The sequence below is a fragment of the Andrographis paniculata genome, unplaced genomic scaffold (assembly GCF_009805555.1).
Source record: "Andrographis paniculata isolate CXL003 unplaced genomic scaffold, ASM980555v1 Contig51END, whole genome shotgun sequence".
In the NCBI taxonomy this organism is placed as follows: Eukaryota; Viridiplantae; Streptophyta; class Magnoliopsida; order Lamiales; family Acanthaceae; genus Andrographis; species Andrographis paniculata.
The window spans coordinates 678,704-706,702 of record NW_026137586.1 but is presented as its reverse complement, the minus strand read 5'-3'; the positions used below and the strand labels follow the sequence as shown (position 1 = coordinate 706,702).

At 31.0% G+C, this 27,999-nt stretch overlaps 2 protein-coding genes across 6 annotated transcripts; one reads left to right on the top strand and one right to left on the bottom strand.

The window, feature by feature from the left end:
- Window position 1: 1 nt before the first annotated feature.
- Window positions 2–4,562, top strand: LOC127253475 (probable serine/threonine-protein kinase PBL16). 3 transcript variants are annotated; one of them, XM_051278091.1, is made up of 6 exons: window positions 2–550; window positions 1,522–1,835; window positions 1,933–2,068; window positions 2,616–2,752; window positions 2,836–2,959; window positions 3,153–3,301. In XM_051278091.1, the coding sequence occupies exons 1-6, from the start codon at window positions 484–486 to the stop codon at window positions 3,191–3,193; spliced, it is 819 nt and encodes a 272-aa protein (XP_051134048.1). In that variant the 5' UTR covers window positions 2–483; the 3' UTR covers window positions 3,194–3,301. The 3 variants fall into 3 exon arrangements, with proteins under 3 accessions (XP_051134048.1, XP_051134047.1, XP_051134046.1); XM_051278090.1 differs by lacking the exon at window positions 3,153–3,301 and adding an exon at window positions 3,913–4,562 and having other exon boundaries at window positions 5–550; window positions 1,525–1,835; XM_051278089.1 differs by lacking the exon at window positions 3,153–3,301 and adding an exon at window positions 3,913–4,562 and having other exon boundaries at window positions 5–550.
- Window positions 4,563–5,275: 713 nt separating this feature from the next.
- Window positions 5,276–27,717, bottom strand: LOC127253474 (beta-amyrin 28-monooxygenase-like). 3 transcript variants are annotated; one of them, XM_051278086.1, is made up of 11 exons: window positions 27,539–27,717; window positions 27,269–27,357; window positions 26,887–27,009; window positions 26,635–26,776; window positions 25,877–25,978; window positions 25,494–25,585; window positions 23,975–24,099; window positions 7,522–7,928; window positions 6,551–7,006; window positions 5,917–6,104; window positions 5,276–5,718 (listed from the first exon to the last, which is right to left on the bottom strand). In XM_051278086.1, exons 6-11 carry the CDS (start codon window positions 25,509–25,511, stop codon window positions 5,410–5,412), a joined length of 1,503 nt encoding a protein of 500 aa, XP_051134043.1. In that variant the 5' UTR covers window positions 25,512–25,585; window positions 25,877–25,978; window positions 26,635–26,776; window positions 26,887–27,009; window positions 27,269–27,357; window positions 27,539–27,717; the 3' UTR covers window positions 5,276–5,409. The 3 variants fall into 3 exon arrangements, with proteins under 3 accessions (XP_051134043.1, XP_051134042.1, XP_051134044.1); XM_051278085.1 differs by having other exon boundaries at window positions 27,269–27,335; XM_051278087.1 differs by lacking the exon at window positions 25,494–25,585 and having other exon boundaries at window positions 27,269–27,335.
- Window positions 27,718–27,999: the final 282 nt, after the last annotated feature.

Below are 27,999 nucleotides of genomic sequence, written 5' to 3'. Positions count from 1 at the left end.
AATGGAAAATGGAAAATGGAAAATGGAAAGAAAGGTGCTTCGCCGCACGCATGATTGGGGTTGGGGAAGAACAATCATGGCAGATTTCGAGAAATTGAAATGGAGATTGGTGCGCACCGCACCACTACAGCTGAAAACGAAAGCGCCATATATACATACATACATACCTACATACAAACAAACAATTCGTGCCTGCCAAATCGACAATGAAGCACGCACAGTAGCCCCACCTCCACCTCCACCGCCATCATTGCCTTCGAAGAATTCTCTCCCACCTCCACCCACCACTTCTCACTCCAATTTCTTTCACATTCACCTCATCTCTCATTTTCCCTAATTTCCCTATTTTTAATTTTTTTTTTCAATTTTTTATTTCAGCGATTCAATTTGATTTGATTTCAGCTATTCGATTTGATTTGCTTCTCCTTCGCCTCTGCAGGTGCGGTTTGGTTCTCATCCAGCGGCTCTCTTCTTCTTCTCGCCATGGGGAATTGCTGGTGTGGGTGGGGAACTTCGATTTGCAAAGTTTCCTCCACTGCTAAGCCTTCAGGTGAGCTTCAATTCTTCACTCTCAGTAAACACTGAATTTTGTTTATCAAATTAAACATCTCTTTGATCTATGCTGCTTGAATTTGATGGCGTCTGGATGTTTTTTACTCAATATGAAATCGACATCTATGTTTATTGATTGATTGATTGATTTAGTGTTGGTGTAATGATTCAATTGTTTTGATGGATTGATTGATTATTCGATCGCGTCTAGGGCTGTTGATTTTACCAGTGGAAAAACGAAAATGCAGTATACCGTATACCCAAAAAATATAGAAAACATGTCAATTTTGGTACGGTGGTATAGATTTTCGGTAAGATAACGGTAACTTTCATACCACAACCTTCACCACAATCAAACATTCCTTGAGAATATGGTTTTCTATCTATATATATATATATATTTTTTGCATGGCCGAAGGTTTTATAAAATATTTTTGAAAGTGTTTTTGGCGCGATTTTTTAAGTAAAGTGGGGATTTATGTTGAGATTCAAAACTATATAAGAGTTTCATGCAATATTTTTTAAGTATAAGGGACGGCGTGCAATTTTTAAAGTAAATGGAGATTTATATCGAGTTTTGAAACCATAAGGGAATTATGGACAATTTTGCTTTTCTAATTACGACCATTCCATTTTTAGTATCTTGTGTTATTCGGTATATCAATCGTTAATTTCGATATATTAATTTTCGGTATAGTCTACGTTATATCGATATATCAGAAAAATTAATAAAGTATGCCGAAAAATTGGTACGACATTGGTATGAAAATATTTACAGTAGTTCTCGTTATATTGATTTAAGGTATACTGAATGGTTCAATACATATTGATAGGATGTTTTCTCGTACCAATATTTACGATACGGTATACTGGGGTTGAGTTGATCTTGTAATATAATTTTAGAACAGATGCATTTGGTTTAGTGGTTCTTAGTCCTTAATTTGTAGCATTTACTTGTGTTGGCATTAGCAGCAGAATCTGTGAAGGGCTTAAGCTCGGCGGCGGCCGAGCGAAAGGCCGGAGGAAAGTTACCCTCGAATCCCAAGGAAGTCGAAGACCTCCGCCGCTCTACGGCTGCTAATCCGTTGATCGTCTTTAATTTCAACGAATTGAAGAACATTACTGAAAATTTTAGGCAGGACTACATGTTAGGCGGAGGGGGATTTGGAAATGTATACAAAGGTTATATTTCTGAAGATCTTCGAGAGGGACTTAAGCCGATCCCCGTTGCTGTTAAGGTTCATGATGGCGATAATAGTTATCAAGGTCATCGGGAGTGGCTGGTAAGCCGAAAAATTGTGCTAACGGCGCGCAATTGTATTGTTAAGCAGTCTTGAATTGTTGCAGAGATTGTTTCGGCTGATTGTTTTTGTGTTTTAGGCCGAAGTTATCTTTTTGGGGCAGCTCTCGCATCCAAATTTAGTGAAGCTGATTGGATATTGCTGTGAAGACGAGCATCGTGTTTTGATATATGAGTACATGGCTCGGGGTAGCGTTGAAAACAATCTTTTCTCAAGTACGTATGGATTTCTTTGTTTACTTGAGGTTTGTTTGAATATAATGTTTTGTGAGACGAAAGTGTATTTTTATAGAAATCGTGAAAGTTGTGTAGTAAAGAAATTGAAACAAAAACTCTTAAGTAAATAGAGCCAACTAGGAAGCTCGATTATGAATTGAAAACATGATTTGCGCAACATTATAACTAGTTGACGATAAGAGATACAAAAAACAAAAAGAAAACTTGAGCACCGTAGCATGGTATCATTACGAATCTTCCCTCGAGTTTTCGACCAACCTAAAACAAAATGTTTGTGTGTTCTTGACATTTCATCATTTCAAGATTGCTTTCGAACATTTGGGTAATCTGTATTATTTTGAAAGAAATTTGTCACGTGAGACCAATACTATGTATGTTAAGTCGAAGGATATAGTGGTCTGGCTATGTGAATTCCATTATTTGCTCGTAATTCGCACTGATTCAATTTCTTGCCCTTTAGTTTCATAAGCATTTCAAATTTCCATTAGCGATGCACTTCAAAATTCTACACCCCTACTCGTCGCAGGAGTATTGCTTCCTTTAGCATGGTCTACGAGAATGAAGATAGCATTCGGCGCAGCAAAAGGACTTGCTTTTCTCCACGAAGCAGAGAAGCCCGTCATCTACCGTGATTTTAAGACATCCAACATTTTATTGGATCAGGTTGAGTGTCTAGCAAATCAATTTGAGTTAGGCCTTCTACAGATTTTGTCGTATTTTCTTTAAGATGTATTCTTTCATAACAGGACTATAATGCAAAGCTCTCAGATTTTGGCCTCGCAAAAGACGGGCCAGAAGGTGACAAATCCCATGTTTCTACTCGAATTATGGGAACCTATGGCTACGCAGCACCGGAATATATAATGACAGGTAACCAAAAGTTCTTGTTCTTTTGTGGTAAAATAGCATTCTTGGTCGCGATTGAGTGCCTTATTTCAATTCAATCCCTCGAGTTTTTCCCTTATATTATAATCTCGAATTTGTTTTAAGTCCGATTCACATTAATTTCCAATCCAGAACTATTTTTAGCCGTAAAAGAATGACACAATTTGTGCATTTGTAGGATTACTTAACTCCTTGAAGTTACATATTGCTAATCTGTGAGATTGAAATCGAAACGAAGGCCTTGTTGTGGGACAAATTGCTATTTCTCGATATATTGTTATCCCTATCGGTTAATTTCTTATACTCTTTCTATTGTCCATGTTGAGATATTTTAGATTTAGATTTAGTTTAATATTTGTTTAGATTAATTTGATTGGTTTATTTTGATTTGAGTGTATCAAGTTTATATACAGACCCTTATTTGTTGATCAAAATAATGCAATCTTTAAGGTTTCCGTAAAATAATTTTTACAATCCAAATGTGTGCTCAAACTTTTTGGCACAAGTAGTATGAGTTTTTTACTAAAAAAAGTAAAACGGAAATATTGTTTAATCCCTCTTTCGTCTAAATGTGTGCTAAAAAAAAGAATACTACTGATTTTTTACTATAAAAATATATTCCCTTCGTCCGCCTCTAAGGTTGACATTTACCTTTTACGTCATCGTACTTAATATTAAAAATATCATTATATTTGTATAATTTTTTGTTCAAATGTCCTTCTATTAGACATTAATGAAAGTATTTTTGCAATTTTTATCTTTTTTAATTTGTACTACGTTATAATATAATAATTAATATTCAAAGATCAACACGCAAAACGTAAATGAGACCCTTAGAGTCGGATGGAAGTAGTATATATTTTTATGAAGCATAGATTTGGATGAGAGAGTGTTTCTTAGCAGAATTTGACTAATACTTAGTTTTGTTGTGTACTAAGGTCACCTGACTCCGAGGAGCGACGTTTACAGCTTCGGAGTTGTTCTGCTCGAGCTTCTTACAGGGAGAAAATCGTTAGACAAATCGAGACCAGCTCGCGAACAGAATCTTACAGATTGGGCTGTCCCATTGCTAAGAGAAAAGAAGAGATTGCTCAACATTGTGGATCCGAGACTTGAAGGGGATTATCCGGTGAAGGGCTTCCACAAAGCAGCCATGCTCGCGTATCATTGTCTGAATCGCAATCCAAAAGCGCGGCCTTTGATGCGCGACATTGTCGATTCCTTGGAGCCTCTCCAAGTGGCCCCTTGTGATGACAAGCTCTCGACTTTCACGGTCTCTAGCGACAACTCCAAATGAGGACATCCTATGAAAATATGCCGAGTAATAATTCTTCTTCTCGTGTCCTAAATTCGATAGTTTTAATGTTGCGCGCATTTTTCTACTTTTTTCTTTTTTTTTTTGGTCGTTGTTTTGGGGTAGGTTGTGTATATCAAATGCTCGCGAGTAGCGACTACTACTACTGCTAATACGAAAAGGGTTGCAAATTTTTTGGTATTCATTGCTCGTTCGAGGGATTGATGTATATGAGTACATTGCTATCCTTGCTCGAAAATCTTTTGAAGAAAATTATCGAAACAATTATGGTTATTGTGGGACTTGAACAATGCGTATATTGTAGACATATTTTGGTAACGTTGGAGTGTCTCTTCGAACTTCTGATCTGAGTGATATATATAATATATATATAAAATGTTTAGTTGGATGTTCGTTGGAGGAAAAATTTTGGTGAATAGTAAAATTATTGGCGGAATTTTTCTAAAAGAACATACTCAATGAATTTTTTTATATTGGATTCAAAATTGATATATTTTTTATACATCGAGATTATTATTTATTTATTTTTTATTTTAACTGTATCAACTATTTTAAATTTAATTTTTGTAAAAAAAATAACAAAAAAAATTGAAATTTTAGACCAAAATGAAAAATACATGGTTGTCACTTGATGTATCTAGGTTACATCAGCAATTTCTGCTAATTTTTTAATGATAGAACCAAAATTGATTGAAGTTATTTATAATAAAATTAAAATCGATGATTCTTTTCATATTAGAACAAAAATTAATACATTTTGGTTATATTGATATCAAAATTAATTTTTGTCTTGTTTGTTATTGTAAAATAGTATGTTAAAATCACCAATTTTGTAAGAATTATAATAGTTTATTTTTTATTTTTTATTTTTTATTTTAGAAAATAATAAAAATTGTATAGTTAAAAATTGAAATCGAGCTCCAAATTATATGTGGACAAAATAAATTACACAAAGTCATTAATCAAATGCTCTTGCAAAAGCATGGTATAGTAAAATATATTTATTTGATAATACAAATATTAAACAATATCTCGCCTAAAATAAACAAACATGGCGATCTTATGTCCAAAACTCGAACTCAAACTCAAGCTCGAGCTTAAAAACTTACATCAAATTGTCTCACTTTTCACTTGTATTACGGCGTCGAAGTCGAATAGGAAGTCCTTCGACCGGCGTGGGCATCGGATCATACTCGATTTTCTCGTCACCAATCTCTAAATTCCATTCGAATCTCCTAACCACATTGTGAAGAAAGATCAAGATCTCGACCCGAGCAAACTCTTTCCCCAAACACATTCGAGGACCACCGCCAAAAGGGACGTAAGAAAAGGGAATTGGCCCGACCCCTTCAAATCTTGACGGGTCGAAATTCATGTGATGATTGAAGAAGTTGGAATCTCGATGCATCGATGAAGAGCTCCAATACAGCTACAAACCACGAAAAAATCATAAAAAACGGGTCGAGAATAACTACAAACTTAGGGTGTGTTTGTTTTGTGAAAAATAGTTTGAATAAATATTTTTTATCTGAGGTATAGAGAATTGTATATGGAATATGAAAATAATGAATATGTGTAATAAATATATTAACATTTTCGAGGGTTTCTTTTTTTTTTTTTTTGGTACCTTCCATCCCTTGGGAATGTCGTAGCCCGCGTACTTAATATCTTTCAATGCTTCTCTAAAGGCGCCGCTCACCGGTGGCCATTGTCTCATGGTTTCACACACTACGTTCCACGAGTACTTCATCTTTTGTATGTCTTCCCATTGCAAAAAATCGCCTACTTCTTTCGATGATGTGATTTCCTCTTGCTCTGTCGCATACACATACAATTGCGACGGCGTACATTATAGTTTTAACTTTTTGATCCTTGTAATATAGGGATCGAAGTCGATTTTACTATAGGACTAAAAAAATATAAGGCCAAGTTTGATTCGATGTTCTCGAATCGTAATATCTTTTAATTATGTTTAGATCATCTATAATAAACTTCAAATTTCTAAAGTAACTGTGGATTTCAAATTCATTCTCTTTCAGATTGTCATTTCAAATATTGGAATTCAATATTTTTCAAATTCATTCATTTAGATTATACTCAAATCCAAATCCATCCAACCAAACGGGACCTAAACGGTGTGTTTGTTTGAGGGTTTGGATTTTTGTTTGAGATTTGAATATTAAAAATTTTGGTAAATAAAAAAAATTGGGTAAATTTCTATAAACGAACACACCCAAAGTTACTTCTGAAATCCAACTAACCTCTTAGTACTTTGTCGTAAACTTCGGGGAGTTGCGCAAGATTCTTGATCAACATTGTTATTGCAACACTTGAAGTGTCGTGGGCAGCGAAGAGCAACATCAATATATTGTTTATGATCACATTTTCGGGCATAAACTTACCATTTTCATCGGAGGAAGCGAGCAAGTGAGACAAAAGATCTTGCGGAGGGGATGCCATTTTTTCATCCAATTCAACTCTTCTTTGTCGCACGATCTTTTGGAGTAGATTCTTTATCGCGGATGTAGCTCGTTTAGCCTTGGAAAATCTTGTCCCGGGGAAGTTGATGGGTACGGAGATGATCCCTTTTAGGAAAACGTTGAAAAGGGTCGCTAGATCGGAAATTTGCCTAGGGTCTTTGAGACTCAAAAAGAGGCGACATGCGAGCTCGAATGTGTATAGTTTGATGGTAGGAAATACTCTCAATCCCTCTTTACCTTCACCAAAAAAAAAAAAAAAAAAAATTACTACTTGTTAGTAAATGCCATATCGATGATAAAAAAAAATCACTAGTTGAAATCGAAGGTGTTTACTAGCTCGTATATTATTCGGGAAAAAAATTAATTGCCGTTATAAAACATTCTTAATTAAATTGGTACTTGGATCAGATGTTGAAAGCTTAAAAACTAATTTAACTAAAAAATAGATAATTGATGTAATATTTTTTGAAACAATTTTGTCGATGAATATGACCAAAAATATGTCATAGATAGAACCTAATATGTTAGTTATTATTTTTGTATAACTAAAATTTCAAAATATTTTTGTTTATTAAACGACCCATCTCACCTAAAAAATTTTAATTTGTAGGAACATTAATGTGGACCAACACTTAAAAAAGAAAAAATTCCCTAAAAATCGACTTCAAATTTAACGAAATTTTTTTTGTCAACGCAACAAAAACTAAACAAACACGACGAAACGAGCGATTCTACCCCGGTCGATGACATACCTTGCCAATGGGCGTCGATGTGGCGCCGCGCGACTAAATCCATGGTGTTAATGTAGAGCCGAGTGAAGGCTTCGGGCGTGACGAAGTACGAAATCATTTTCCTCATTTGCTTGGCTTCATCGCCGGCGCTCGTGGCCAAGCCCGGCCCGAGCAGCTTCCTCACCGAGCCCGGCCACCAAACCCTCACCAATTTATTTTCATTTCCGAACAAAAATTTACTGCCGGCCGGCCCACAAAGTACAGCCATCGGCTCCCCCATCAGCGTCGTCTTGAACACCCTGGCGTCGTACTTGTCCATTCTTTCTCGCACGAAATTCTCCGGCGTGCCGTCCAGGCTGGCGCGCAGAAACTCGCCTGTTTCGCCAATAATCGGCCATCCATGGCTGCCTGGTGGAAGATTCAGTGACCTGTTCGAGGATTTTCTGGAGATTGCTTTTATGGTGAAGTTTAGGAGGAGATAGAAAAGGGAAATGTAAAGAAGAATTGTGATGGTGAAGGTATCAGTAGCCATGGAAATAGATTGATCACAAGTTTTGAATTCTAAGATCAATTATATAAATTCAGGGAATTGGATTATCTGTGTACGCCCACTTTGTGTTTTTTTTTGGATGCATTTTAAAGTTAAAAGATATAATAAATTGTGTCGGTAATATAAAAAATAATACTTCGTTCGTCCCGGTCTAAAGGGGTCCTTTGATGTTTTGGAATAGTTATTAAAAAATAATAATATTTTATTAGTTAGTGGAAGTATGTAAGAAGTTTTGACATTTTTACTTTTGAGTTTATGTAAAAATTAAAAATTAAACGTCAACGGTATTTTGGTATTGGTGTATGATTACTTTTATTAAAATAATAAATGAATACTTTGGAACGAAACAGACAAAAATCGTAAAAATGGTACTTTGAGTTGGAGACGATGAAGTATTTTATATTAAATTATTGATTTTTTGTGAAGGGATAAATCGCGAAGCCACAAATGGGTTCGGGAGGTCTGTTTTGTCTCTGCCATTACGTCGATTATATTATTGAATATATAGCCATCCATCCCTTTAAATTCGATCAATTCTTATAAATTTAATATTTTTATATTGCTTGAATACATCAAAATAAATAATTTTTACCATCAACTCCGCTTAAAAAAATAGAAATATGAGTTTTCGACCTCAACAAAATCTTTCCCTTCGACAGAGTAACTCTGGCTTCGCCACTAGTTATATATATATTGTATTTGTATCTATATATTGTATTTTAAAAATTTGACAAAAATATATATTTTTATAAAATATTATGTTTGAAATTACTGTTCAAACTCAAAACTTGTAAAAAATCATTGTTTGTGTGATATTTTATATACTCCCTCCGTCTACAAACTAATGTCCTATTTTTTTATTTGGGACGTCAATAACAATTGTCTTATTTTTTTTTTAAATACAAATTTTTCTTTTTTACCCTCCATTTATTTATCGCTTTTAATCTCTACCTTATCATAAGGATAAATTTGTCAATTCATATAAAAAAACAACTACCTTAGGACAATTATAAATAGACGGAGGGAGTAGTATATATTGGTTTGTTTTTTTATAAATAATTGCGAAGTTAAAAATCACTGAAATGAGACATAAATTAAATTTTAAATTAAAATAGTTGTTTGATTGATACGTATATATAGATACTGATATATTTTTTTAATATAAAATATTTTTTTACTATAATATAAAAATAAAAAATAAATATTTTTTAATGTGTCTTTGGAGAATTTTTTTAATGTGTTGATTTGTGCAAAAGTTTCTGTAAAAACCTTGGAAATTTTTTTATTAAAGTTTGTGTAACTACCTTGGAAATTTTTTTATGAAAGTTTGTGTAGAAACCTTGGAATTTTTTTTATGATTAGTAGGTTGATTTGTTTTTCTTTTCTTTTGTATATGTTTTGTTTAATTTTAATTACTTGCTGCAATAATTTTTACTTTTTGTTTTCTACTTATTGCATCAATATTTTTCATTAAAGAATTATAGTATAGAAATTATATGTTATATAAAAACTATTACATAAACTTAATTTTAATTGAAATTGTTATTAGTGTGTTTTCCAAAAAAAACCTAAAAAGACACCCTTAAATTTAGGGGTGTCAACTCGATTTTTCGGTTCGTATTCGCGTTAGGTTGAACTATGAATGTAAAAAAGAACCGTGAATTCAAACCCAAAATTTGATTCAAAACTCTAGACCCGGACGCAAATGTTTTTTTTTGTTTTTCAGGTTTAGATCAACCTAACTTAATTTAATGTCATCCGAAATTCGACGAACCCAAACGACCCCCGACACGAAATAGACATGAAAATCTAATTTAAGATATTGTTTTTTTAGTAACTTAAATTTTTTATATTATTTTATTTTTAATAAAATATAAATACATTGAAATGAAAATTATTTCAGGTCAACTCGAAACCCGACCTAATTTATATATTTTGGATGATCAGGTTATCCCGAAATCCAATCCGAATACAAAATATTTTTCGTTTTGAATTCGAATCGACCTGATTTTTTTGCAAACTCGAACTTGAAAAATTTCAAATCAAACGAGTTCGATTTTTCGGTTCAATTTTCACACCCCTACTTATATTCCTTATGTATTCTATTGTTAACTATAGTTGTATACTCCATTCCTCCAAATATATATTTGCTTTTCTTTTATGTTTGTCCACAGAAATATGAATTTTTATTTATAGCCAATGATGGTCACATATTCTTTAATTTATACCCTTTCACATTATATTTATTACAAAAATATGACAAAAATACGACAACTGCTTACAAATTCAATCTATATACTTCCTCCGTCCCATTGAAATGTTATTATTTTCCATTTTCGTCCGTTCCAAAACAAGGTTACCATTTCCTAATTTAGTAATTGTACTACCTACCTAACATAATAAATACCCTTCCAACTTACACTATATTACACAAATGCCATTACTGTTATATTACACAATACTAATAGGGGCATTTTTGTCCTTTTCACTACAATCCATTATAATACTAATATTAAAAAATCTACGTGCAAAAAGTAAACGACAACCTTGCACCGGGACGGAGGGAGTATAATATCTTTTGATTTCATTAACTCATTTATATATTTTTCAAAATATTAATATTTTATATTACAATCAACTAATATAATATTATATTATTAAAACCAACGGTTTAATCCAAACAATGGAATGTTTATATACGTTGATACATTATATATCAATTTTCATAATATATTATTAATTGATTTTGTTCTTTCTATATTTCTTCATACACGTTTTTTCATAAAAATTAATACTTCATATTCATTATTTTTATATTTTCTACAAAATTTTATATACCTCATATATATATAAAAAAATTATTTTCCAATAATCTCACAAAACAAACACAATTTATATTCCAAATTTTTTATTATATATATATATATTTAAATATAATTATACAATATATTGATATGATCCATTTAGGTTGAGTGTCCCACCCACCATAGAAATAATTAGATATTTGGGTAGAAGTCTATAAATCGTTCAAATTGGCAAACATCATTCATTATCAATTTAGCATCATCTTCCTCCTACTAGTGGAGGGAATAGTTAATCTTCAACAATCTTTATTTCATTTTTATTTATCAAATTTATTTATTTATTTTTATAATGTAGCAACTCACAGTCCAACTTAATATACTGCAAACTAGGTAATTTAAAATAATTTGAGGTAATGTATTCGAGGTAATTAACTATAACCGGTGATAAATGAAATAATTTGAATATTGAGATAAATATGATGCAGATGAGAGAGATAAAAAAAGAAATAATGAGGTAAATGTAATGACTATAACGGATGCTCTCACGAGAGATAAAGTGATGAATGTCATATTGAAACCACCAAAATATCGTATTATTAGACACTAATTGAAGTTTTTTGCATTTTTTTTCCATAATTTGTACTATATTTTGATATAATAATTAATATTCAAATAACAACTCTACGTAAAAAAAAAATAAATGAGAGTTTTAGAGCCGAACTGAGATAGTAGTATAGTTGTAATTTAAGTAAAAATTAACATATTTTGACAATAGTATATAATTATTATTTTTTTAAATAAAAAATTGATATTTTTAAGTGAGAGAGACAAAAATGTCAATAAAAATAAAATGTACTTTGAGTTGGACGAAATGAGACATGAGGGTATTATAAATGTATATAGTAAATTAATTTTTTTTTTTTAAAATGTTAAAAAAAAAGAAAACACCCCAAACCAAAATATTGGATTTTTGAACGCCATAAACTTATAACTAATTTATTTAATTGGAAAAATACCTGTCCTACAATTTTTATTTGTTTTAATTTAAATTTGATTTTATGTGATATAATTTTAGTAAGATTTTATTATTTTTATAAACTATTTTATAAATATTGAAAAATTACTTGGATCCTTATAAGTTTTAAAATCTTTTGTTGCGTAATATCGTTATTCTAAAATTATGTTTATTTTTTGTATAAAACTTTACATTTATTTTTTGTTTCACCTAGAAAAACAATTGAAGAAATAAATAAATAATAAAAAAAATAAAAGTACCCTTTATGTAAATTTAAAAAATATATAAATCTTTTAATTTTTTTAGAAAAGAAAACAATACTATTATCAATATAAAAATAAAAGAATATAAGAAAAGGACAACATGCATTGTCTGTATTAATTTTGGTTTTTAGTAGATTCTTGACACTGCTTTTCAAAGCTCATTTGATGTAATCCTACCAACACTGACGAGGAAATAAATTACTCATTTAAATAGATAAATAGGTTTTGCGGCGTGTTTGGTTGCAGTCTAGTATAATCAAATACAAAGTTTTTTTTTTTTTTTTTTTTTTTTTTCTAAGGAAATTTTTTGAAAATTTTTATTACTCCTTTTTTTCCTTAAAAATATAAATAAACATACTTATCATTTGTTTTTATAATATATTTTAAAAATATTTTATTTTTAAAATATCATATCAATTGTATTATATTTTACTATTTTAAAATTTTTACTATTTAAATTTTAAATAAAAAATCCAACCAAACATAAGCAAGTTTCATGGCGTACAACCCAGACCAAAGGCGCACAATCGCTGCAACTCCCAAAATATTTTTTTTTTTTTTCTGTCTACTAAAAAAATATAAATATTTTTATTTTGGTATAAAATAACTATTTCAAAAATAATTTTTTTACAATATCTCAATTTTATTATTACATAATTATTTTTTATTAAACTAAAAAAATAAGATTATATTTTCGCTACTTTTAATTATTCTTATAATTAAAATAATATTTTTATTTTTTTACTATAATTAATGTAATACTAATTTTAAAAAATTATGTCTACAAAATAAATAATACTCTTTTTTATGGGATAAAGTACATTTTTATTCAAAATCATATAAAATAGATAATGATAATTTTAATTTCAAAACAAGCAAAACAAATCTTAATAATAATAATAATAATAATAATAATAATAAATAAATAAATAAATAAGTAAAAACAATAAAAATAATGCACCATAAAAGTGTCTTATGTTTCCTGTGTCCGTTGTTGTCATATGTGATCACAGTAAGTTCAAAATTAAGGATGTGTTTGCGTTACCATATTAATTTAAATTTATATCTAATCTCTTCATAATAAATTGTTTTATTTATTTAAAATTATATTATTCATATTTTAATAAACATTAATTAATTTTTCGCTATTTTTACTTATTTATTTTATCACATTTTATCAAATTTTAATAAAACTTTTTATAATACTCAAGGTATGTTTGTTTTGTGTTTTGTGGTTTTTTATTTTTTATTTTTTATTTTTGTTTGAGGGTGTGTTTGTTTGGAGGTTTGAATTTTGAATTAAGCTTTTAACAGTAGAAGTTTTGAATAATAATAGTTGAATAATATTGTATAAATAAGTGTCAATATGATATTTTGAATATAAAAATAATTTTTATCATAATATAAAAAATAAAAAATACGTATTTGATTTGATATTTTTTTAAAAAAATAAAATTGATGAATAATAAATTTTTGAAAAAACTCGTGGACGAACACACTCTAATTAGATACTCCACTCTCATATCTATCTATCCGTTTGATTTTTGCAAGAGTTTTAAAAATATTAGTATTATATGTATTAAATTAAACAAGAATTTATTTGATTGTTTATTAAAATTGATTTGAAATAAAATGTATCTGATTTTAATTATTGTTTAAATATTATTTTGATATGATATATTTTTTTTAAATAAATAGTAAATTTTTATTAAAAATTATATAAAATAATTAGTGTTATTTTAGTTTAAAATTATTATAGAACAAACTCTAAATATTTATAAAACTATATTAATAGCTATAAAACTAAAGGAAACAAAACCGAAATATAAAATTGAATTTCGAATATCGCAAGCAATACAATCATTTACAATCCATCGTTACAAAATTATAAGTTTACAAGATCGAAAATTATACGAGTTTTGGTACCATACTATTAATTTTTGCTAAAATATCCTAAAATTTACTGTAATGAATTGATTCTCTTCTTTCTTTATATGGTATAAAATTTTGTAAAATCTAAAAAAGAACTTTGGAGCAACCCTCTGCAGAAATTCCCTTCAGCTTCGATTCTTTTTCAAGAACTCCTTCTCTTAAGAGTTTGCTTTTAGACCAACAGCAATAAAGATACCCATTTTTTGGTATCTCTACTTTTTTTTTTTTTTCACCATCCACCTCACTTTCTCTCTCCACCACATCAATGTTGATGATATTCTATTTTATTTTATACCTACAACAAAAATACTTATCCCGCGAAATTAGTCGCATTTCTTTTTCGCACGGAGTTTAAGAAAAATTGATTTATATAGTTAAGTAGTGTGATTGGTTAATATAATATATGTAATAATATGTTATTTTAACTATTTTTATTTGATAAAATATTGAAATAAAAGTTTAAATATTTATTTTATTTTATTTAAATTTAATGTTTTATTTATTGAATTGTTTTATTTTAAAAAAATATTATTATATTGATTGTAAATTATGCAATTAGATATAAAAAATTAATTAGAATAATTATTTGATTTGATGTAAATATTTACCAAAAATTCAATAAATATAAATGTAAACATATATCTTAGTATTCAAAGGCTACTACAATTGATGCTACTACCAATAGTAGAGCAAATCAAACTAAATTTCAAATTTTGAATTATAATAATAATTTGATTTGATGTAAATATATATATTGAAATAATATTTTGAATATAAAATTAAATTTTATTATATTATAATAAATGAAAGTATATATATTTGATTTAATACAAAAAAACTAAAATAAATCTCACAAACAAATACACCATTAATATTAATAATTAATTTTAATATACGAAATAATATACGGGCTTTATAGAATAACCATTACAATAATTGCATTGACGTACTTAATTAGTTGTTCTGAAACCTACCAAATTTTATTCCCAAATTTTTCTGATAATTAAGTTAAGTGTTTATTTTTCTGATAATTTTCTGTTAAGTCAACATCATCTCCGGCAGGTCGATGTCGTGCCCTCACGTCAGTGGCTTGGCGGCGCTGCTGAAACAAGCCCAACCTGAGTGGTCACCGGCGGCGATCAAGTCAGCATTGATGACCACGGCGTACAACGTCGACAACAACGGGAATAATTTAACGGACCTCGCCACCGGGGACGTGTCCAATCCGTTCTCGGGCCACGTCGATCCAAACCGAGCAACGAATCCCGGCCTGATCTACGACATCGATACCCAAAATTACGTCGCATTTTTGTGCAGCATCGGGTACAATGCGCGGCAAATTACGGCATTCACGAAAGATTTGTCGATCTTGGATTGCAACGCAGTTGGGCTGAAAACTCCTGGGGATTTGAACTACCCGTCGTTCTTGGTTGCCTTCTCTGGCTTTAAAAGCGTTGTGAAGTATAAACGAAGCGTAAGAAATGTTAGGAAGGAGGCGAATGCCGTGTACGAGGTGACAGTGCACACAACGGACAACGTGGAAGTGACCGTGACGCCGAGTAAATTAGAGTTCGGCGAGAAGGAAGACACTCTATCTAGGTCTAAAGATACAAGGATAAATCTAATAAATAAATACAATGGTAATGGTAATTGTAATTAGGAAAACATTTGTCTTTCGTATTTACAAAGCTTTATTCTATTAGTTCTGTTGGCATGCAGGTGACCCAGGTTGATCTCCAATCCATTGCCACTTAATTTTTAATACGGTTTTCAATTTATATTAAAAAATTATAATATATATAGTTTTGTACAAAATATATAATATATAATTTATACACTAAAAAATATAATAGTTTAACATAAAATATTACTCCATCCGTCCCGCTTAATTTATCCATTTTTTCTATATCCATCCGTCCTATATAAATTATTCTTTTTATTTTTTGGAAATATAAGTATACACTTTAATCATATTTTAAAATTAATAATTTATAATTTATAATTTTAATTAACTATTAAATAATTTTAATCTATAATTATTTTTATTATACCATAATTATTTTTACTAATATATTTCTTAATTACTTACAAATTACATCATAACTAAAACTTCGTGCCCCAGCTAAAATGGACAAATTAGTTGGAACGGAGGGGGTATTTTTTTTACACTACTTCATGCTAAAAATACAAAATTAATACACCAGTAAAATAAATTTTAAATTATTAATCTATTTAAAACATCATTAGTAATATAATAAAATTAATGATTATAAATAAATATATGTAATTGTAGCATTATATTCAAATAAAATATTATATTTTTATAGAAGCAATAAAATATAATTTAAATATAAAAATATATACATATAATATTAAAAACATAAATTATTTTAATTTTTATTAGATTAGATAGGAGGGTAATATATTTTTGGTAAGTTTTTAAATTAAGTAGCCGTTAAGCATAATGATTTTGATTTTGATTTTAATTTTAATATACACATAATATTAAATTTTTTTTAAATTTTAATATACACATGTGAAATTATATATGGTAAGTTTTATATTAGGTAAGTAGCCGTTAAGCATAATGATTTTGATTTTGATTTTAATTTTAATATACACATAATATTAAAAAAGAAATTATTTTAATTTTAATATACACATAATATTAAAAAAGAAATTATTTTACTTTTAATATACACATGTGAAATTATATATGGTAAGTTTTATATTAGGTAAGTAGCCGTTAACATAATGATTATGATTTTGATTTTAATTTTAATAAACACATAATATTAAAAAAAAAAATTTTAATTTTAATATACACATGTGAAATTATATATGGTAAGTTTTATATTAGGTAAGTAGCCGTTAACATAATGATTATGATTTTGATTTTAATTTTAATATACACATATAAAATTATATATGGTAAGTTTTATATTAGGTAAGTAGCCGTTAAGGCATACATTATAAATATTCTTAATTTTGATTTTGTATACATTATTATAAGTTTTTGGGGTTGCAATGCAAATGCAAATGCAAATGCAAAAGCAATGGGGTACGAGCAGGGTAGGGGCAGGGCCAGCGGCAGGGGGAATTCCGAGAAGGTGATGAAGAAGGTTTTGTGAAGAGGGGTACGAGCAGGGCCAGCGACAGGGGCAGGGGCAGGGGGAATTCCGAGAAGGGGATGAAGAAGGTTTTGTGAAGAGGGGTAAGAGCAGGGCAGGGGCAGGGCCAGCGACAGGGGCAGGGGCAGGGGGAATTCCGAGAAGGGGATGAAGAAGGTTTTGTGAAGAGGGTTCTGGAGAATTTCGGGGATGCAGCTGACACTTGCAATGGGGTACGAGCAGGGCAGGGGCAGGTGATGGTAATTCTTTGAAAGTAGCTGAGCTATTGGTGAAAAATGGTTTCGAAGAGGCTTATGCTGTCCGGGGAGGGATCAGGGGCAAGAAGGGATGTCAGGTATGGTATGGTTATTTCTATATGTTTCTTTTCGAGTCTTGAGTGATGCTCAAGCATCTGAGTGTTGCTGATGTTTTGAGGATTTTTTTTTGTTTTGTGTTAATCATTCAAGAAATTATAGTATGACAATTTTCTTGGAAAATTTTAGAATCCAATCTTGGAATTTTTCCTTGTACCTAATAATGTATGTTTTGGATTTGACTAGTATTTGGTGCTTCACTTAAGCATGTGATTCGTTTGTTATTCTTGATCGATGATGTTGTGTGCTTATTTTTTAGGAGATACAAGAGACTACCGAACATACTAATATCTATTTTAAATCTTTTTAGATGCATACGAGAGGGAGCGGCCGCATGATCGGACTACCGAACATAATAGGGAGTACTTCTTTCTTTTTCTTTTACATTTATGAATTGCATTTACTTTATCACATTGCATATAGGGTTAGATTTATTTTTACGTCAGTCCCGGGACATGCATGCATTAATTCCTTTTCTATATTTTATACTAACACATTTTTTAGTGTTTTTTAGTTTGTAGGTAAAGCTTATCGGGAGATTAGAGGAAGCGCAAAGATCCGTCGATCTCGATTTCAAACCAAGGTAAGTGATTTTAATATTATTTTGTCTTTCCCTTCCAATGCATATACATACTAATATCTATTTTAAATCTTTTTAGATGCATACGAGAGGGAGCGGCCGCATGATCGGACTACCGAACATAATAGGGAGTACTTCTTTCTTTTTCTTTTACATTTATGAATTGCATTTACTTTATCACATTGCATATAGGGTTAGATTTATTTTTACGTCAGTCCCGGGACATGCATGCATTAATTCCTTTTCTATATTTTATACTAACACATTTTTTAGTGTTTTTTAGTTTGTAGGTAAAGCTTAACGGGAGATTAGAGGAAGCGCAAAGATCCGTCGATCTCGATTTCAAACCAAGGTAAGTGATTTTAATATTATTTTGTCTTTCCCTTCCTATGCATATACATACTAATATCTATTTTAAATCTTTTTAGATGCATACGAGAGGGAGCGGCCGCATGATCGGACTACCGAACATAATAGGGAGTACTTCTTTCTTTTTCTTTTACATTTATGAATTGCATTTACTTTATCACATTGCATATAGGGTTAGATTTATTTTTACGTCAGTCCCGGGACATGCATGCATTAATTCCTTTTCTATATTTTATACTAACACATTTTTTAGTGTTTTTTAGTTTGTAGGTAAAGCTTATCGGGAGATTAGAGGAAGCGCAAAGATCCGTCGATCTCGATTTCAAACCAAGGTAAGTGATTTTAATATTATTTTGTCTTTCCCTTCCTATGCATATACATACTAATATCTATTTTAAATCTTTTTAGATGCATACGAGAGGGAGCGGCCGCATGATCGGACTACCGAACATAATAGGAAGTACTTCTTTCTTTTTCTTTTACATTTATGAATTGCATTTACTTTATCACATTGCATATAGGGTTAGATTTATTTTTACGTCAGTCCCGGGACATGCATGCATTAATTCCTTTTCTATATTTTATACTAACACATTTTTAGTGTTTTTTAGTTTGTAGGTGAAGCTTATCGGGAGATTAGAGGAAGCGCAAAGATCCGTCGATCTCGATTTCAAACCAAGGTAAGTGATTTTAATATTATTTTGTCTTTCCCTTCCTATGCATATACATACTAATATCTATTTTAAATCTTTTTAGATGCATACGAGAGGGAGCGGCCGCATGATCGGACTACCGAACATAATAGGGAGTACTTCTTTCTTTTTCTTTTACATTTATGAATTGCATTTACTTTATCACATTGCATATAGGGTTAGATTTATTTTTACGTCAGTCCCGGGACATGCATGCATTAATTCCTTTTCTATATTTTATACTAACACATTTTTTAGTGTTTTTTAGTTTGTAGGTAAAGCTTATCGGGAGATTAGAGGAAGCGCAAAGATCCGTCGATCTCGATTTCAAACCAAGGTAAGTGATTTTAATATTATTTTGTCTTTCCCTTCCTATGCATATACATACTAATATCTATTTTAAATCTTTTTAGATGCATACGAGAGGGAGCGGCCGCATGATCGGACTACCGAACATAATAGGGAGTACTTCTTTCTTTTTCTTTTACATTTATGAATTGCATTTACTTTATCACATTGCATATAGGGTTAGATTTATTTTTACGTCAGTCCCGGGACATGCATGCATTAATTCCTTTTCTATATTTTATACTAACACATTTTTTAGTGTTTTTTAGTTTGTAGGTGAAGCTTATCGGGAGATTAGAGGAAGCGCAAAGATCCGTCGATCTCGATTTCAAACCAAGGTAAGTGATTTTAATATTATTTTGTCTTTCCCTTCCTATGCATATACATACTAATATCTATTTTAAATCTTTTTAGATGCATACGAGAGGGAGCGGCCGCATGATCGGACTACCGAACATAATAGGGAGTACTTCTTTCTTTTTCTTTTACATTTATGAATTGCATTTACTTTATCACATTGCATATAGGGTTAGATTTATTTTTACGTCAGTCCCGGGACATGCATGCATTAATTCCTTTTCTATATTTTATACTAACACATTTTTTAGTGTTTTTTAGTTTGTAGGTAAAGCTTATCGGGAGATTAGAGGAAGCGCAAAGATCCGTCGATCTCGATTTCAAACCAAGGTAAGTGATTTTAATATTATTTTGTCTTTCCCTTCCTATGCATATACATACTAATATCTATTTTAAATCTTTTTAGATGCATACGAGAGGGAGCGGCCGCATGATCGGACTACCGAACATAATAGGGAGTACTTCTTTCTTTTTCTTTTACATTTATGAATTGCATTTACTTTATCACATTGCATATAGGGTTAGATTTATTTTTACGTCAGTCCCGGGACATGCATGCATTAATTCCTTTTCTATATTTTATACTAACACATTTTTTAGTGTTTTTTAGTTTGTAGGTGAAGCTTATCGGGAGATTAGAGGAAGCGCAAAGATCCGTCGATCTCGATTTCAAACCAAGGTAAGTGATTTTAATATTATTTTGTCTTTCCCTTCCTATGCATATACATACTAATATCTATTTTAAATCTTTTTAGATGCATACGAGAGGGAGCGGCCGCATGATCGGACTACCGAACATAATAGGGAGTACTTCTTTCTTTTTCTTTTACATTTATGAATTGCATTTACTTTATCACATTGCATATAGGGTTAGATTTATTTTTACGTCAGTCCCGGGACATGCATGCATTAATTCCTTTTCTATATTTTATACTAACACATTTTTTAGTGTTTTTTAGTTTGTAGGTAAAGCTTATCGGGAGATTAGAGGAAGCGCAAAGATCCGTCGATCTCGATTTCAAACCAAGGTAAGTGATTTTAATATTATTTTGTCTTTCCCTTCCTATGCATATACATACTAATATCTATTTTAAATCTTTTTAGATGCATACGAGAGGGAGCGGCCGCATGATCGGACTACCGAACATAATAGGGAGTACTTCTTTCTTTTTCTTTTACATTTATGAATTGCATTTACTTTATCACATTGCATATAGGGTTAGATTTATTTTTACGTCAGTCCCGGGACATGCATGCATTAATTCCTTTTCTATATTTTATACTAACACATTTTTTAGTGTTTTTTAGTTTGTAGGTAAAGCTTATCGGGAGATTAGAGGAAGCGCAAAGATCCGTCGATCTCGATTTCAAACCAAGGTAAGTGATTTTAATATTATTTTGTCTTTCCCTTCCTATGCATATACATACTAATATCTATTTTAAATCTTTTTAGATGCATACGAGAGGGAGCGGCCGCATGATCGGACTACCGAACATAATAGGGAGTACTTCTTTCTTTTTCTTTTACATTTATGAATTGCATTTACTTTATCACATTGCATATAGGGTTAGATTTATTTTTACGTCAGTCCCGGGACATGCATGCATTAATTCCTTTTCTATATTTTATACTAACACATTTTTTAGTGTTTTTTAGTTTGTAGGTAAAGCTTATCGGGAGATTAGAGGAAGCGCAAAGATCCGTCGATCTCGATTTCAAACCAAGGTAAGTGATTTTAATATTATTTTGTCTTTCCCTTCCTATGCATATACATACTAATATCTATTTTAAATCTTTTTAGATGCATACGAGAGGGAGCGGCCGCATGATCGGACTACCGAACATAATAGGGAGTACTTCTTTCTTTTTCTTTTACATTTATGAATTGCATTTACTTTATCACATTGCATATAGGGTTAGATTTATTTTTACGTCAGTCCCGGGACATGCATGCATTAATTCCTTTTCTATATTTTATACTAACACATTTTTTAGTGTTTTTTAGTTTGTAGGTAAAGCTTATCGGGAGATTAGAGGAAGCGCAAAGATCCGTCGATCTCGATTTCAAACCAAGGTAAGTGATTTTAATATTATTTTGTCTTTCCCTTCCTATGCATATACATACTAATATCTATTTTAAATCTTTTTAGATGCATACGAGAGGGAGCGGCCGCATGATCGGACTACCGAACATAATAGGGAGTACTTCTTTCTTTTTCTTTTACATTTATGAATTGCATTTACTTTATCACATTGCATATAGGGTTAGATTTATTTTTACGTCAGTCCCGGGACATGCATGCATTAATTCCTTTTCTATATTTTATACTAACACATTTTTTAGTGTTTTTTAGTTTGTAGGTAAAGCTTATCGGGAGATTAGAGGAAGCGCAAAGATCCGTCGATCTCGATTTCAAACCAAGGTAAGTGATTTTAATATTATTTTGTCTTTCCCTTCCTATGCATATACATACTAATATCTATTTTAAATCTTTTTAGATGCATACGAGAGGGAGCGGCCGCATGATCGGACTACCGAACATAATAGGGAGTACTTCTTTCTTTTTCTTTTACATTTATGAATTGCATTTACTTTATCACATTGCATATAGGGTTAGATTTATTTTTACGTCAGTCCCGGGACATGCATGCATTAATTCCTTTTCTATATTTTATACTAACACATTTTTTAGTGTTTTTTAGTTTGTAGGTAAAGCTTATCGGGAGATTAGAGGAAGCGCAAAGATCCGTCGATCTCGATTTCAAACCAAGGTAAGTGATTTTAATATTATTTTGTCTTTCCCTTCCTATGCATATACATACTAATATCTATTTTAAATCTTTTTAGATGCATACGAGAGGGAGCGGCCGCATGATCGGACTACCGAACATAATAGGGAGTACTTCTTTCTTTTTCTTTTACATTTATGAATTGCATTTACTTTATCACATTGCATATAGGGTTAGATTTATTTTTACGTCAGTCCCGGGACATGCATGCATTAATTCCTTTTCTATATTTTATACTAACACATTTTTTAGTGTTTTTTAGTTTGTAGGTAAAGCTTATCGGGAGATTAGAGGAAGCGCAAAGATCCGTCGATCTCGATTTCAAACCAAGGTAAGTGATTTTAATATTATTTTGTCTTTCCCTTCCTATGCATATACATACTAATATCTATTTTAAATCTTTTTAGATGCATACGAGAGGGAGCGGCCGCATGATCGGACTACCGAACATAATAGGGAGTACTTCTTTCTTTTTCTTTTACATTTATGAATTGCATTTACTTTATCACATTGCATATAGGGTTAGATTTATTTTTACGTCAGTCCCGGGACATGCATGCATTAATTTCTTTTCTATATTTTATACTAACACATTTTTTAGTGTTTTTTAGTTTGTAGGTAAAGCTTATCGGGAGATTAGAGGAAGCGCAAAGATCCGTCGATCTCGATTTCAAACCAAGGTAAGTGATTTTAATATTATTTTGTCTTTCCCTTCCTATGCATATACATACTAATATCTATTTTAAATCTTTTTAGATGCATACGAGAGGGAGCGGCCGCATGATCGGACTACCGAACATTTCTTTGTTTTTCTTTTACATTTATGAATTACATTTATTTTATCATATTGCATATAGGGTTAGATTTATTTTTACGTCAGTCCCGGGACATGCATGCATTAATTTTTTTAAAAAATTCTTAATTATCAATAAACATATTTTTTTCCTAATTATATCAACTTAGACTAATATAACTTATCTTCTAATTAAAAAATCACAAAATTTAATTAAAACTTAATATTAAAATTGTGGGCTGGTCTGGCCCGGTATACTTAGAAACCGGGCCATGCGTTGGTTTGGGTTTTCAAGCCCAATCCAGAATCAGGGCGGGCCTATCGGGCTTCAATTTTGAAACAGCCCGAGACAAACCAAAAAAATATTACTCTTTCTTTCTCGCAAAAAATGCACTAATTTTTTGCGTGTCGGAATGAGTAACATCTGCCTGAAATTGCCACATTTTTTTAATGCTAAATATGATGTCAACTTTCTCAAATAATGGAAGCAACATACCTTATGCTGAAGCTTTTTCCTTTAAATCCGTTGATATGTTGAAGCCTTTTCCAATAATACCTTTGTATCGAATTGCAATGTTGCTGCACTAGAGAAACCATTTCCCAAGCTTCCACATATAACTCCTAGAAGTAAGAGATTAAGTAAAAAAATTAAAAATCATGCGTACACTGGTATTTTCTATAACTGTTATTATGAAATTTCTTAAAGCATTATTATTACAAAATACAGCTTATCAAATTCTCTAAACTAAGACTACTTAGTACCAACTCACAAACAATTTGTTCATACCATATTTATTATGAAATATTTTTGACTTTTTTCTTTTACATTTATGCATTCATTTATTTTAGCATCTTGCATATAGTAATATAATCATATTTACGTCACGGAACTTACCTGCATTAATTTTTTATCTAAAGTTCATACTAAATTTTTGTTTAATGTACTGAATCTGTAGGTAAAGCATATGTGCAGACTAGAGGATCCCAAAAGATCCTACGATCTCGACTTCCAACCCAAGGAAAGTTATTTTAATATTATTTTGTTGTTTCCTATGCACATATTCTAATATATATTTTAAATATTTTTAGATGCACACGCGAGAGAATGGCCGGATGACCGAAGCTACAATAGGGAGTATTTTGACATTTTTCTTTTACATTTATGTATTGTATTTATTTTAGCATCTTATATTAGTAATAGAACCATATTTACGTCTCGGGACTTGCATGCAATAATTTTCTTTCTAAATTTCATACTAACGTTTTGTTTAGTATATTTAATTTGTAGGTAACGCATATGTGGAGACTAGAGGATCCGGAAAGATCCTTCGATCTCGTCTTCAAACCCAAGGTAAGTGATTTTGATATTGTTTTGTTGTTTCCTATGCATATATTCCAATATCTATTTTAAATATTTTTAGATCCATATGCTAGAGAGTGACCGCAAGACCAAAGCTATAACAAGTAGTATTCTATCTTTTTTTTCTTTTACATTTATGTATTGCATTTATTTTAGCATCTTTTATGTAGTAATAGAATCATGTTTACGTATCGGGGCTTAAATGTATTATTTTTATCTCTATATTTCATACTAACTTTTTGTTTAGTGTATTTAATTTGTAGGTAAAGCATATGTGGACAAGAGGGTGCGAAAAGATCCTTCGATCTCGACTTCAAACTCAAAGTAAGTGATTTTAATATTATTTTATTGTTTCTTATGCATATATTCTAATATCTATTTTAAATATTTTTAGATGCACACGCGAGAGAGTGGGCTGGCGCCCGGTATAATTTGAAACCGGGCCATGCCTGGGTTTCAATTTTCAAGCCCAATCTAAAATCAGGTTAGGCCTATCGGGCTTGAGTTTTAAAACGGCCCGAGCCAGCCCAAAAAAATATTAATCCCTCCTTCACAAAAAATGCACTAATTTTTTGCGTTACGAAGGGAGTAATAGCATAATGAAATTTGATGTTAAATATGATGTCAACTTTCTCAAATAATGGAAGCGAGATACCTTAAAATTTGAATCCATCGATATACTGAAGCCTTTTCCTTTAAATCCACATTTACGCTAAAACCTTTTCTCAATGCTTTTAGATATACCTCCTGGAAGTAAGAGATTTAAAAAAAAACAAAAACAAAACAAATCATGTTACATTGGTATTTCGTATAACTGTCATTATGAAATTGTTCAAAGCATTATTATTACGAAATACATTTTATCAAATTCTCTAAACTAAAACTACTTAGTACCAGCTCGTAAACAATATGTTCATACCATCTTTAACGTGCCAACGTAATTCAAGGGAAGAAACAAATGCCCGTGAGAAAATTATTAAGTACATAATGACAACTATTTTAAACGTTTTAAATAAAATTTGACTAGAATGTTGCTACCTGAAGTACAATTGGCAACTGTTCTGGTAGCTTTTATGTTCAGATCCATAATCAAGCCACATTTCAAAAGTTGCCAACCGCTCTGTAAAAAAATGGGTTCAGCTGTAGATAACAAGAAAAAACATATATAAATTAGGGTAAGGTATTACCTCATACATAAAATATGTGTGTCATTTATAAATTTCTCTATTCATTCTACATAACACTCCACAAATTCATTATTTAATAGTACTTGAACTAGGACATACATAAGATATTATCACAAACGGGTAATGAAAATCCAAATAAAACAAAGGTAATGGAGAAGAGGAATATATAATATAACACAAAAAAAATAGTGGATGTGTTGAGAAAATTACAGTTGAAAATTTTGAGGAAGCACAACAACGACGGTATTATTGTTTAAAGTAATATTATCAATAATGCGACCAAAAAAGAGCAAACAGGCCATGACATTCATCACAACATGAACCCAGATTTCAATATCTATTCCATCACATAAATTTTAACTTAAAATTGAAAGCAGATGCATAATTAAATAAATATCCACAGAAAACCAAGTCAGTTTTCTAGCAGAAACATAGGATCCATGTTTTGGGGAGAGTAAATGGACTGGTAAAATTCATATTTTGGAACACAAAATAAATCTGAATCAGAGAACGGTGAAACAGAAAGTATTTGATTTCAACCACACGACATTACTTTGCATGGATATCTGAGCGCCTAGAAAGAGTAATAATAATAAAGAGAGTAATCACCGTATACGCCCATGAATTTTGTCAGACCATAGCTCTTTCTCCTTTCTTATTCTCAAAATTTATCTCAAACATTTTAGCAAAATTCTGACCCAAACAATGTGAAGTTGCACCTTGCAGACCACGCCCGGTGTTTAGAACAAGCCTGCCATATAGCAATTTTATAAATAAATTACAAAGAAATGATCCCTTCAGGGATAGTTTGCACAGACTGTCCCAGAAGAGAAATATTGTATAATCTAATAGTATTGTAACCTCAACGTTTGTTGTATAGAGTCCCCCAGTAAACTTCTCATGCTCACTTTTTTTCCCCTTAATAACTGGAACAGCCAAGAACTCTTCATATATGCGTCTATAGAGTTCCAAAATGTCACGGACCTGAAAAGAATTGGACAAAAAGATTGTTAGTACGACAATGAACTACAACACCTTTGTTAGTGAAATATTTCTAGATGTAACAGTGCAGTCATATATAAAAACAGTAGAAAGTTTCATAACTTAATCCTGAATTGCAGATTCTGAGTACTATGGCAATGCTTTCAAACATACATACACAACCCAAAAAAAAGGAAAGAAAGAAAGAAAGAAAGGCATGATCATGTATACAACGGGTATAAATAGGCTAGCAAGAATATACCTCAATGTCTGCCTCTTCCTTGGTTGCAAAAACAGTATGTCCTTCTTGCCAAAGAAATTCACGACTCCTGCATAATCACTAGACATCAACTACAAAGTAGAACAAGGCTCTCAGTAGACTTTCTTACTTTCCAACAAATACCCATTTCGAAAAGATGAACCATTAAGAATAATTTCATGAATATTTTATATACAACCTGGAGAAGCATTATATAGAGTCCAGAAATTAAGAGCAAAGAACTTTTCAAGATGACTTTAGACTATTAAGTACCTGATAAATGGGGTGGGGTTGCTGAACTCCCATCTCACAACATTACACCACTGATTAAGCCTCAGAGGCAAGTCTCGGTGCCCCCTAATCCATTTGGAAAAATATGGATACATAACAGTTTCACTAGTTGGACGGATTGCAATAGGATTCTCCAGGTCAGATTCTCCAGATTTGTTACCATGCAACCTTGAAAGGAAGAACTAACAGTTAGACATTGATGACATGCTTGTCAAGCCCACAAGATCAGCATACAAGACTATAAAATGTCTTTCAGTTGCCTGCTGAATAGCACCAGAAGTCATGATAAAAGTTAGTATTAAATTGATTGCAACATCATCAACTGAAGTGCCAGTCAAGTGGTTGCAAAAACAAGCACAAAAATAATAAACATGAGTCAAAGAAGAGAATGAAAAATCTCACTAAAATTGTTTTGATAAATATAAACTTCACATCAATGCTAC